At 42.7% G+C, this 12,621-nt stretch overlaps 1 protein-coding gene across 2 annotated transcripts in view; it reads right to left on the bottom strand.

The window, feature by feature from the left end:
* The window catches only part of ANO2 (anoctamin 2), a gene marked incomplete at both ends in the record, with an annotated part of 294,774 nt that overhangs the window by 206,435 nt on the left and 75,718 nt on the right, over positions 1-12,621 (bottom strand). For both annotated transcript variants that reach the window (XM_081084448.1, XM_081084447.1), the window contains 2 exons: positions 2,207-2,261; positions 5,110-5,261. In XM_081084448.1, coding sequence (XP_080940574.1) covers positions 2,207-2,261; positions 5,110-5,261 — 207 coding nt within the window. The remainder of the gene's footprint in view (positions 1-2,206; positions 2,262-5,109; positions 5,262-12,621) is intronic.

Raw genomic sequence — 12,621 nt, 5'->3', positions numbered from 1 at the left:
AAAACAGGGACACAGATGGCCAGGGTAAACCTGCTGGCCAATCACTACCCTTCAGTGTGTTCCAAGCCTGTGCCAGGCTATGAAAAGATGCCCAGCAAGGAAGTTTGCTCTGGGATAAATAGCTGGGCTACTCAGATGCCCACAAAAAAGAAGCACAGAGAAGACATTTATAGATGTAGGTGAGGTCCCCAGGGCAGAGTAGACCACAAGACAAAAATCAAGGCTCTTTCTTTTCTCACAGTGTAGGGTGGACTGGCAAAAGGGCAGGATGGGAAGGAAGAAGTTTCTAGAAGAGATGAATGGAAAATGTGTTATTCCATCACCATTCACACTCCCACATTCCAGCCACAGACCTAGAGGGAGCAGTAAATAAATAACTTCTAGCAGAATGGAGCCCAGGAATGTTTAATTCATTTAAAATACAGTACAGCAATTCAACAGCAATAATAATTAAGAATAGCATTTATATGGCATTGTATTATTTTACAAGCACTTTGCAATTATCGGGTAATCTCCACAACACCCTGTAATTCCCTCAAAGACTTGAGATCCAAGCCTCAGGGAGATTTAAGTGGCTTCTAAGAGCATCAACCAAAAAAATGGGAAGTTTATGGTTTTTTCCATAAAAAGATGAAAGAAATCATATGCTTATTTTTTACTTTTTAAAAAAATGGTTTCTTGATTTTTAGAGAGAAAGGAAGAGAAAAGGGAGAAACATCAATGTGAGAAGGGATCAAGCCCATTTCCCAAGCATGTGCCCTGATCAGGAATCGAACCAGCAACCATTTGGTGCAGGGGATGATGCCCAACCAACTGGGCCACACCAGCCAGGGCACATATGTCCATTTTAAACCTTCCTAAGACACTAGGGTAAGGGACCTGAAGTATTTTCTTGCCCATCCTGCAAAGAGTCATGGCCATGTTTTTAGCATGCCTTGGAAATGTGCTGAAGCTTCCTCTGGTCACCTCTTTTTTTTTATCCTTATCACCCTATTGACTTGAAAGTTTTGCTGAGTATCTAACCCTTATTCCTCCTTCTGTTGAAACGTAAGTTCTTTCTTAGGGACCAATGGAAACACACCGCCATCGTTTCCTCTGTGGCATGAGTACGAGTCCAGCATTCCTTGGGCCCCTCTTTCCCTCCTCTGTTCGTAAGCTGAATGTTCTCTAAATGGGTAGAGAATAAACTGATCAGTGAGTAAACCGATCACCCTACAACTCAGATTGGGGCCACAGGGGCACAGGCCATATGCAGATTTTCACTGGAATCCATCATCCTACAAAATTCAAAAGCTTGACTTCACTTTTTTTCATGCAAAAAGACTGTAGAAGAACAGTATAGTCATGAATTTTGGCTTTCTATCGAATGAGTTGGTAATTTTATTCTTGGACAAACTGGTGAGTTCTTACATTCCCTGTGACAGGAATGCAAGGGCTTCCTTGGGGGTGAAAGAAAGAAGCACAGTGGCCCAGCCATGAGTTCTCATTTGTACACTAATGATCTGTTTGAATTTTTTTCAACTCATTGCTTCTCAGGGCCTCAGTTTCCTCAACTGTAAAACAAGGGGGCCCCCTGACTACCTGAAAGTCTCCACCAGCTCTGAGAGTCCCTGTTTTTGTGATTCCAAGAAGGGTATAAGTGGAGAACTGTAATGAGAAAACACTCCACTTAACCCTGAGTGAGGACAATTTTCTGCTTTTTTATTGAATTTATTCAGGAGATATTGGTTAATAAAATCATATAGATTTCAGGTGTACAATTCTATAACACATCATCTGTATATTGTATTGTGTGTTCACCACCCCAAGTCAATTATCCTTCTATTACCATTTATCCTCCCTTTACCCTCTTATACCTCCCCCATCTCCCTTTCCCTCTCTGGTAATCATCACACTGTTGTGTGTATCTATGAGTTGGGTTTTTTGTTGTTTGGTTGTTTGTTTGTTTTTATTTAACCTCTTCACCTTTTTCACCCAACCCCCTAATTCCCTCCCCTCAGACAACTGTTAGTCCACTCTCTTTTGCTACTGGGATTAGAAAGCATCTGCACATTTCTCTCAGTTGCTAGACAACTCTAAGCAAATGACAATGGGAGGTAGCAGGAAGGGCAAGAGGATGTCCTGCCAAACTGGGTACTTGGTCTTCCCCCACCCTTTCTTGGGCCCACCACACCTGGTTGAGCACTTGGTAAGCCTGCTTACTCACAATTCGACTACGGGTGGCATTGTCAAAGAAGGTGTCCTTATCCTGGATGTTGTACCTGGAGATACCAAGAAAGCAGAAGGTCAACTCATTTCAGTAACCTTGTCCTGAGACCATTTCACCGGGCCCAGAGCAAACTTTTAAAAAGCACCATAGCAAGATGTGTAAGAGACACACACACTCACACAAACTCACGTTTATACTCTTTTTCAGTGATTCTGAAAACTTATCATAGAGATTTATCACAGAGAAAATAAGTTTAACAGAAGAAACAAGTTTCATAGATAAAAATGTTCATCACAAAGTTATTTTCAATAAGGTTGTGGAGATACGATGCCAATTCCAAAATCTATATGATAAATTATCATGTAGCCATTGAAAATTATGATTACTGAAACTTTATAAATAGAAAATTTTCAGACTATCATTGAAAAATATTATACTATAAAGTTTTAAAAATAAAGGAATGTTAAAAGGATTCCTGTGTGTGGACAAAGAGAGTATAAGCACACAAAGCAAAAAGAGTATAGTTTCAGGGTGTTGGAATTATAACTCTTTGTTTTTCAGAGTCATTTAATGTTGTCACTATATCATATTAGTTAGATACCAGAGTCCTAATTACCAAGGCCTGTATCTGTTCTAACCTTCAAATATTGACCTTTCACTCAAAAAATAAAAATCCCAGCTGTGTAGAGTTACTGTGCTTGAGACACTGTGCCAGAGGACACACAGATGCATGAGACATGCTCCCAGCCCCCACGAGCCCAGACACTGGGGTAGGTATGTTTCCAAACAACTGATGCAAAATAGACATGATAATATGTAGACCATTGCTGTGAGAAGTCTGAGGATGGAGCCCATATTCTGGTTGGAAAGATCAGAGAATTCTTCAAGAACATGGTGTTTAGGAACTGGACTTGAAGGATCACAGAAGATGAATGAATGGGGCTGTGTGAGAGGGGCAGTTCAATGCCAGGGCTGGCATGAAGGAAGGCCCAGGGAAGGGGAAGCACAGAAGAAACACAGAGCACAAAAAGGACAGCAGGCCAGGAGTCAGCATGCCAGTTCCAGGTCAGCCCCTTACGGCTGTATAATCTTGGAGAGAACCTGGACCTTGATTTCCTCTCTATAATAAAGGGGTACATGTGGATGGCCACTTCACAAGAGGTTGTAATATTGTGATTTATAATAAATACATAGTTTGGTCTTCATCACTGATCCTGGCTCGTTGCTCCCAAAACCTTGGAATTTTCTGCGCAGAGCAATCAGAGCATTCAGAGCATCTTTTGTCATAAAATTTTGTCTCTGTCCTCAGTTCTTGAAATCACCTCAGAGCCATAAAGGTGAAATGGGTGTTTGTTATTCATAATAAGCCCTTCCTACCACAATGAGGTGACTTTTGGAAAGCACCTTAGGAAGGAGGCTGGTTTCTAAGGGAACCAACATGAATAGAGAGTGGGAGCTTTCAGTACCACCCCCTGATTTCCTGGGAGGGGGGAGGAGCTAGAGGTTGAATCAGTCATCAAAGATCAATGAGTTAATTAACCATGCTTATATAATGAAGCCTCCATAAAAACCCAAAAGGAAGGGTTTCAGAGAGCTCCCAGGTGGGAAGACCAGAGTTCTCCCACACACCACTTGGCAGGTTCCAACACAAAGGCAAAAATTCCTTTGTTTGGGATCTCACCATCTGATTGTTGATTTCTATCTTTTGTAATAACCTGGCAATCTAGTGAGTAAACTGTTTTCCTGAGGTTTGTGAGCTTCTCTCGCAAATTAATCGAAACCACAGAGGGGGACATGGGAACCTTTGATTTATAGTTAGTCAGTTAGAAGCACAGGTAACAACCTGAACTTGTAATTGGCATCAGAAGTGGGGTGGGGTCTTGTAGGACTGAGCTGTCAACCTGGGAAATCTGATACTATCTCCAGGTAGATAGTATCAGAATTGGGTTCAATTGTAAGACATCCAGCTAGTGTTGGAAAATTTCTTGGTCATCTGGAAAAACCCACACACACATTGGAATTGGTGACCAGAATTAATATCAGAACCATTGAGGAGGAAATTCAATGAGGTACCATATGCAAAAGAACAGCATATATATGTGTATTGAATCATTATCGAATATGGCAAAGATGGGTAGGATATACTATCCAATAGCCAGCAGAAAGACAGCTCCCATAAATAACATCTCCTCAAAAGAGACAGGTCCTCATATCTTTTCTGCCTTTTCATGCCCCTTCCTTTCCCTCTCTTGCTCGATTCTCTTATCTTATCAGCAGCAAAAGTCACACAATAGTCTTGTTTTCTCACTAGCCCCTAAAACAGAACAAATGCTGGGCTGTTGCATCTGCCACTTTCCAACCATTTCTTCCCCATTCAAAGTTTTTCCAAATGGCCATCCCTGTGAAGAGCTGTTATTCCCTCACCCAGGGTTGGGTGTGGGGAGCAGGTGTCTACAGAGTCAATACATTTATGAATAGGCAGCTGAAAATACAGAAATCCAAAAGCTTCATCCACCTTCTCACTGATTCATCACAGAAGTTAAAATCCTATCAGACTGGGAACTGAGCAGAATGGTTTCCCCACAGAATGTAAACAGGTATCTGAGTCCCAAGTTCATAATTGTCTGCTCCCTGATTCTCCATCCATCATGCAAAGTGACTGAAATGTTGGGCTTCCCCCAAAGCCACTGGACAAATATCCAGGATATAAATTCAATGTAAATTCAGGAGTTATTTGTGATAATCTCACTTACAGAAGGAGATGCAGAAAATATTTCACCAGGAGAGTATGCTTCCTCCCCCCTCTCCCAGGCATGGGACATTCTCTCTATGACTGAGTGGTGTTTGATTTTCTTGCCCATCCTCCCTCACATCCCTACCCCTGAAGTTCTATTACTCACAGGTACATTTTCTCCCTGGAGAATGGGTAGGATAGGTTTTTCATCCTGTTGTTACTATGCTCTGGAACTCTGGGCTTCAGGGGTGAGCTCAGCTTCTGCAGAATCTCATTGAACTTCTTTGCAATGCAGCCTTCTGTTTTGATCTCATACATCTATGAAAGGCAAAGTCATAGGTCTGAAAGGAGGCCATAAACAACATTCAGAGAAGAGTGACTTACCAACCAAAGCTGCACAGGGTCCAGATCTCTGGAGGGGACCACTCTGGGGACAGAGGAGACTGGGAGAAACAAGAAGTAGGGTCCTTCCCTTTCCCTGTTGGTTTCACAAGGGCATAGGCTCTGGACTCCCTCTAATTATTTGTGTGAGTAGAGGTGACCAATGTAAAGGAATGAGCAATGAGTCCAAACTTTCTATATGACTTTGTTATAGCACCATCAGAGAAATGCAAAACCTACTATGTGACAGTCACCATCCTAAAGCATTTTATATAAATTAGTTTCAATGCACATAGCAACCCAGTTAGACAGACAATACTAGTCTCATATTATAATGAGAAAATTAAGGCTCAGAAAGGTGAGATGAGTCAGCAAAGGTCACACAGACAGTTGCTGGGTGACAGCTTGGATTTAACTCATGTCAACCTAATCCAAAGTCTACTCCACAACTACACTATGCCCCTACGTGATCACATAGCAACACTTTGTTCCTCTTAGGAACTATTTGATAAATGAGTCTGCTCTCAAAGTAGTAAACATCTAATAAGTATCTGCCTTGAGTAAGGCATAGATTAGTGCCAAGATAATCATTAATATTCATAGTCCATATAGCTTTTTATAATGCACAGAATGCTTTTGCATGCATTATAACTTTTGATCTTTCTAACTTACAGTTATAATCACTGAGACATAGTGTGATGAATTAATGATGGCCACAAGTTTTTTACACAAATTCTCCTTTCAAAGGGTGGCATCTCTGTTCCCACCCTCTTAAGCCTGATGGGCTCTGTAGCTGCTTGACCAGTGCAGCAGAAGTGACACTATGCCATTTTCACCTTTTAGGAAGATGGGCAGCTCTGCCTTAGCCTCTCAAAGCCCTTGGCCACCTGGAGGAAGTCTGCGGAAAGGTGCTGAGAGAACTCAGGAAGGGAAAGAACTAGGCTGAGCTCAGCATCTCGGCTGCCCGCCAAGCATCAGGCATGTGAAGGAAGCCTTATAGGACCCTCCTGTCCAGCTCAACCCCAAGGCAAATACCACCAAGTGACCTCAGTCAACACCACAGGGAGCAGAAGAATCCCCCAACCCAGCTCTGCTCAAGTTTCTGACCAAAAACTTATAAGATAGAGTAAAATGAGTATGTTTTAAGTTACTAAGTTCGGGCTAATTCGTCATGCTGCAATAGATAATTAGAACAAGAGCCAACATCCAGATCTTCTGACTTGAAAGCTGGTCTTCTTCTCTCTAGTGATATCCTCAAGTTGCTTAAATCTAGACAGGCAGTAAAACACGTACAGAATACATATAAGATAGACGGAGATAAAAGCCACAAAAGACATGCAAAATGCTTTGAGGGTTCAAAGGAAGGAGACAGCACATCCAGTTGAGAAATCAGAAGAAAGTTACATAGAGGGAGCAGTATCTCTATTGGACTTTAACAGAAAGGTAACCCTCTTTTGTTATCATTTTGTTCTTTAATAAAATTATGATAAGTTGGGCGATATAAAGAACCACCCTTATTTAACAACTGAAACATAACCAAAGTTCATTTCTTCTAATAAATTTTCTATGCATTTTGATTTAATTTCTGTTATAAAATTAAAACAGTCATAGTAAACAAACCATAGAAGTATGTTAACTAAATGTTATGTTTCCTTTCTCTTCCAACCCAATCCTCTCCCGAAGCAATCTCTATTAGCAATTTGAGTATGTTTTATTCTGACTCTTTCAGAAATACATTTATGACTAAATTTTGTTCTAAACTGTGATTATATTTCACATTTTCTATAATTAGCAATAGTTCACAGATATATATCTTTCCAGATCAGTTCATGTAGAGCTACCTTAATGAATATATAATACTAGAGGCCCAGTGCACTGCCCTCCCCTGCCTTCCTCTGGGATCAGACCTAAACTGGCAGTCGGACATCCCTCTCACAATCCAGGACTGCTGGTTCCCAACCGCTTGCCTGCCTGCCTGATTGCCCCTAACCGCTTCTGCCTGCCAGCCTGATCACCCCCTAACTACTCCCTGCCAGCCTGATCAACACCTAACTGCTCCCCTGCCAGCCCAATTGCCTCCAACTGCCCTCCCCTGCCAGCCCAGTTGTCCCTAACTGCCCTCCCCTGCAGGCCTGGTCACCCCCAACTGCCCTCCCCTACCAGCCTGGTTGCCCCTAACTGCCCTCCCCTGCAGGCCTGGTCACCCCCAACTGTTCTCCCCTGCTGGCCATCTTGTGGCTGTGGGCGCTGCCATCTCTGAGGGACGGGCAATCAATTAGCACATTCCCTCCTTACTGGCTGTGGGTGCCACCACCTTTGTGACAGTGTTAGGGTCAATTAGCATATTCTCTCTTTATTAGATAGGGTTACACAGTAGACATGAATCCTAATTTGTTTAGTCATTTCCCTAGTGATTGGCATATATTTTACTTTCTTCACATACTTTAGCTTACTTGTCCATATTTCTATTAACATGGCCTTAAAAACACTTTTCATTAATAAGGCTTGAACAGATATTGGCAGATATTCCAGACAAAAAAAAAAAAAGGTAGGAAAGTTCAAGTTGGGTTTAAGAAGGGTTAAATGCCCTAGTTTCTTTGGAGGATGAGGTTCTGATGGGGACATAGTGACAGTGCTCATCAGAGAACAGCAGGTTGAGACTCTGTTGCACAAGGCAATGGGAAGTCAGTGAAGGGTCTGAACAATGACAAAACCAGAGTGAAGTTGTGTAGGAAGAAGAAGGATGAGCCAGATTTCTGAAACAAGGGATTGTTTTATTTCTAGAAGCACATACCATTTAGTAAGCATCTCTTGTGTGCCTGGCTCTTGATATACTTTAACATTAATTTGAAAGTTATGCTGCAAAGCCAAGAGGAGTTAAGTATCTCAGTCAAAGATAGTACGATCCAGATAATAATTGCTGGAGCATTTGAACCCCCAGCAAAGCCTGTTTTTTAACTGCTTTACTCTCCTGCTTCATTTGCTAAAACATGAGTTATTGTGGGGGAAAAAAATTAGAAAGATGAGCTCCTCACACTGCTTCAGCACACATCACATAGGACATTTAGGACAGGTTCTGACCCAGCACAGGCCTGCACTGAGACTGCTATGATGTGTTAATCATACCCATAACCACATGCCTTTAAATGGTGTGTGCATGGAAATTAAGGTTTCAGAGCAGGAGGGAAGCTGATAGACTCTGTCTTCCAGATGGCCTTGGAATAACAGACTTGGACTCACCAAGGGTATTTCTTCTTTATCCACTTCTCTCTATTTCCACCTCTAGTTTCCTAGTCTAAAGAGCCTTCAACTACAGCAAGAACTGGTATCCCCATAGCTTCTCTTGCTTAGAGTTGTTAGATCTAACAAATGAAAATACAAGATGTCCAGCCAGGTTGGGTGTGACTCAGTGGCTGAGCATTGACTTATGAACCAGGAGTTCATGGTTTGATTCCGGGTTGGGGCATATGCCCAAGTTGCAGGCTCAGTTCCCAGTGGGGGGCATACAGGAGGCAGTCAATCGATGATTCTCTCTCATCATTGATGTTTCTATCACTCTCTCCCTCTCCCTTCCTCTATGAAATCAATAAAAATATTTTTTTAAATACAAGATGTCCACTTAAATTTGAATTTCAAATAAACAAAAAATAATTTTTTAGTATAAGTATATCCCAAGCTATATTTGATATATACTTACTCTTTAAAATTATACTTATACTAGAGGCCCCCTCAGGCCAGCCTGCACCCTCTCCAATCTGGGACTCCTTGGGGGATATCTGACTGCCGGTTTAGGCCCGATATTAGGGATCGGGCCTAAACCGGCAGTCAGACATCCCTCTCACAATCCAGGACTGCTGGCTCCTAACTGCTCACTTGCCTGTCAGTCTGATCACCCTTAACTGCCCCCCTGCCAGCCTGGTTGCCCCATGCAACCTGCTGTTTGGTTGTCCATCCAGTTGTTTTGGTCATGAAAGCCCCTGGCTTTTTATATATTAGGATAAGAAAACAATTTTTTATATATTTTATATATTTTTATTGATTTCAGGGAGGAAGGGGAAGGGAGAGAGAGATAGAAACATCAGTGATAAGAGAGAATCATTGATCAGCTGCCTCCTGCATGCCTCCCCACCAAGGACCGAGCTCACAACCCAGGCATGTATTCCAACCATGGCCTCCTGGTTCATAGTTCAACACTCACCACTGAGCCACACCAACTGGACAACAATAATTTTTAGTATAAGTATTGTATAGTATATTGGGACACATTTATACTAAACAAGTATTCATTATATATCCAAAATTTGAGTGTAACTAGGCATCTGTATTTTATTCTGGCAACTCTGTTGTCCACCTCTAATTCATTCCCCATATTGGAGCCAGAGTGATGTTTCTGAAGCAAATCTGATTGTGTCACCTGCCTGGGAAAAAGTCTTCAACAATTACCCATTGCTTTTATGATAAAGACAAAAATTGTTAACATAGTCCATGGGATTCTCTAGAAGTCTCCACATCGTATTTCAAATGCCTCTCCTTTGTAGTACTTATCACAGTTGTAACTTTACATTTATTTGAATGATTATTTGATTAATGTCCAGCTGTCCCACCAAACCATAATCTCTATAAAGGCAGGATACTGTTCAAACTATTCCCTATCTTTGCATGAATGAATGAATGAATGAATGAATGGTAAATCTCTGGGGAAGCAGCATTGATTACACCAATTGCTGCCACAGAAGGAGCCCAGGCTAGGTAACACCCAAAAGGTAAGAGATCTTGATAGAACCAAGCCAGGCTAGAGGAAAAAAAGCCTAAAGCCTAAAGCCTCTGTCTGGCTGAAAGGCTTCCCTTCCTGTCCTCATTGACCACAAAGGCACTCAGGAGCCCAGCCCTGGCAAGGCCAGAAATGCCTGTATTCAGTCATTTTAGATTAATAACCCAATAATTGTCTCAGGGCCTGTTTCTGGCCGAAGGGTAGCTAAGAACTTATAAGCAGTCCTTGACCCTCATCTTGGCAGTGTATCTGGAAGAGCTCACTTAGAGAAAGAGGTTAAAGGACGTGGGCACCTGACGTATGACTTCAGACGGACCAGGAATGGGACCAGAACAAATGTTGACTGTTTCTTGATGGGGTTGTGTTGGAAATCACTAAGAGTAATATTGTCTGCCTTTGGTAAAAATGTAGAAGGTGTAAAAGGCCAGTGTCCCACCAGAAACCTCAAGGTAACATCTGCTCCATAGCCCTGACCAAAACCCTACATAAACATGACCAGGCTGAAACACCATGCTGACTTATGTCAGAAAGAGATTTCCCAGACTTCAGGGACTTTGGGAAGATAAAGCCAGACACATACCCACTATAAAACATAGGTGGGTGGCCCCCTGGTGCAATACCATGTACACTAGGCTTGGAGGACAAAGGACCTGCTTCCTACTCCACTGGGCTTTTGCACGTGTTGCATCTATTCCTGGAACTTCTCCCCTCCTTTTCTACCTGGATTACTCCTCCTTCTCTTTCACCACTAGGCTCAAGTGTCAACTTTTTCAGGAAACATTTCTTAGCCCATCACTTCTTGCCATGCTTCCTTAGTACCCTGTGAAAGAACACCTGTGTCATAAAATTTGTCATGCACTTCTCTTGGTATTGGTTCACCTATCTGTCTCCCCAACAGACTATGGACTTCTAGAGAAAGCAAGGACCACAATCTGTGTGCCTGGTGTGCAGTAGAAACACAAAAAAATGTCTATTGAGTGAACATCCTGGCCCTTGCTGACACAATCTAGCTGTGTGAGTTGGGACAAGTCCCTCTCAGGTTCTTCATCTCCAAAGACAAAACTAGGAAACTTCTACTTCCCATATTCCTCAAAGTGATGGAGTAACAGGGACTAGATTTATCATACCTGAAATAACCAAAACATTCAGACAAAAATCACGGAATCATGGTTTCTGCAATTTAAATGCTCCCCCCCAAAAAATGTATATATATAAATTCTAATCCCCATAGTGATGGTATTAGGAAGTGAAATCTTTGGGAGGTGAGTAGGTCACCAGAGTGGAGCCCTTGAGAATGGAATTAATGTTCTTATAAAAAAAGACCCCATAGAGCTCCCTAGCTCCTTCCACCATGTAAGGACACAGCAAGAAGGCATCAGCTATGAACCAGGCAGAGGGCCCTCACTGGACCATGCTAGCACACTGGTTTCAGACTTCCAGCCTCCAACACTGTGAGCGCGGGGGCGGGGGGGGGGGGATCTCTTGTGTATAAGCCACCAGGTCTGTGGTATGTTGTTATAGCAGGTTAAACAGAATAGGACAACAATTTGCCAGGTATTGGACATCAGAAGTTCCTGAGAGACAGGAAACAACAAGATATGATTGTTCCAGCTCATTGCTGGCAGGAAGGGAAAATAGGTGGAGGCCAGCAAACTCCCTGAGCTGCAGAGACAAACTATATGTCTGGGGAAAGCAAGGCAACTAGAGTTCATAGGACAGAGTGACCGAGAGAGAGAGAGCTCACAAACAACCCAAGAGATCTGCAGAAGTTCCCCCTGAGTATTTGGCAGTATGGGCATAAGAAAACTACCTGAGACCGAAAGAGTTGGGAATGGCACCTATTCCCACCAGTCAGAATGGAAAATCTCATCATTGCCAGGGCATTGGGTAGAGTACTTAGATCCATACTCAGTAGAGGGGGTAATGAACCTGAGATTGAGCTCCGCTCCAGACCCACCCAACAAACCATAACAGAGAGGACTGATGCAATGGCTGTTAAAGTATTGTCCAAGTCTAACATTCTACAGCATCAAACATTTCATGAAAAGGACACATTCATTCACAGCACAAACATTTCTAGCCACTTTCCAGATGCCAGGCGCTGAGCTTGGTGGTGGATTGGACCCAGTGCTGAAGAAGTACAAAGATGATGATGACACTATCTGTATACAAGAACGCTTTGCAATGTATCCTGCCCTTCCACAGGCACCATTTCATCAGGGCCCACAAAACTCTGCAAGGTGTGCCTGTCAAGTAGTGTTAGCATTGCTATTTTACAGATGGGAAAACTGAGACTTTGAGGGGTTGGGAATTGCCAGAGTTCATGATGAAACCAGACCTCAAACCCAGGCTTCCTGAATACCCCCATCCAGGCTCTTTCCTTAAACCTTTGATCCTTAGAAGGGCTCCATGATCCCCTGATTCCCTGAGAAGGAAGCAGGCTGGAGCGCTCGTTCAGTCCCCACCAAACCCAGCAGCCCAGGCTCTTCTCTGTGTTCAGCAGGATCCACGAAAGGCATCCGACCC

Source organism: Myotis nattereri (genome assembly GCF_964212035.1).
Source record: "Myotis nattereri genome assembly, chromosome: 2".
Classification (NCBI taxonomy): domain Eukaryota; kingdom Metazoa; phylum Chordata; class Mammalia; order Chiroptera; family Vespertilionidae; genus Myotis; species Myotis nattereri.
Note: the sequence above shows the minus strand (reverse complement) of the source record. Positions and strands in the feature narration are given on the sequence as shown.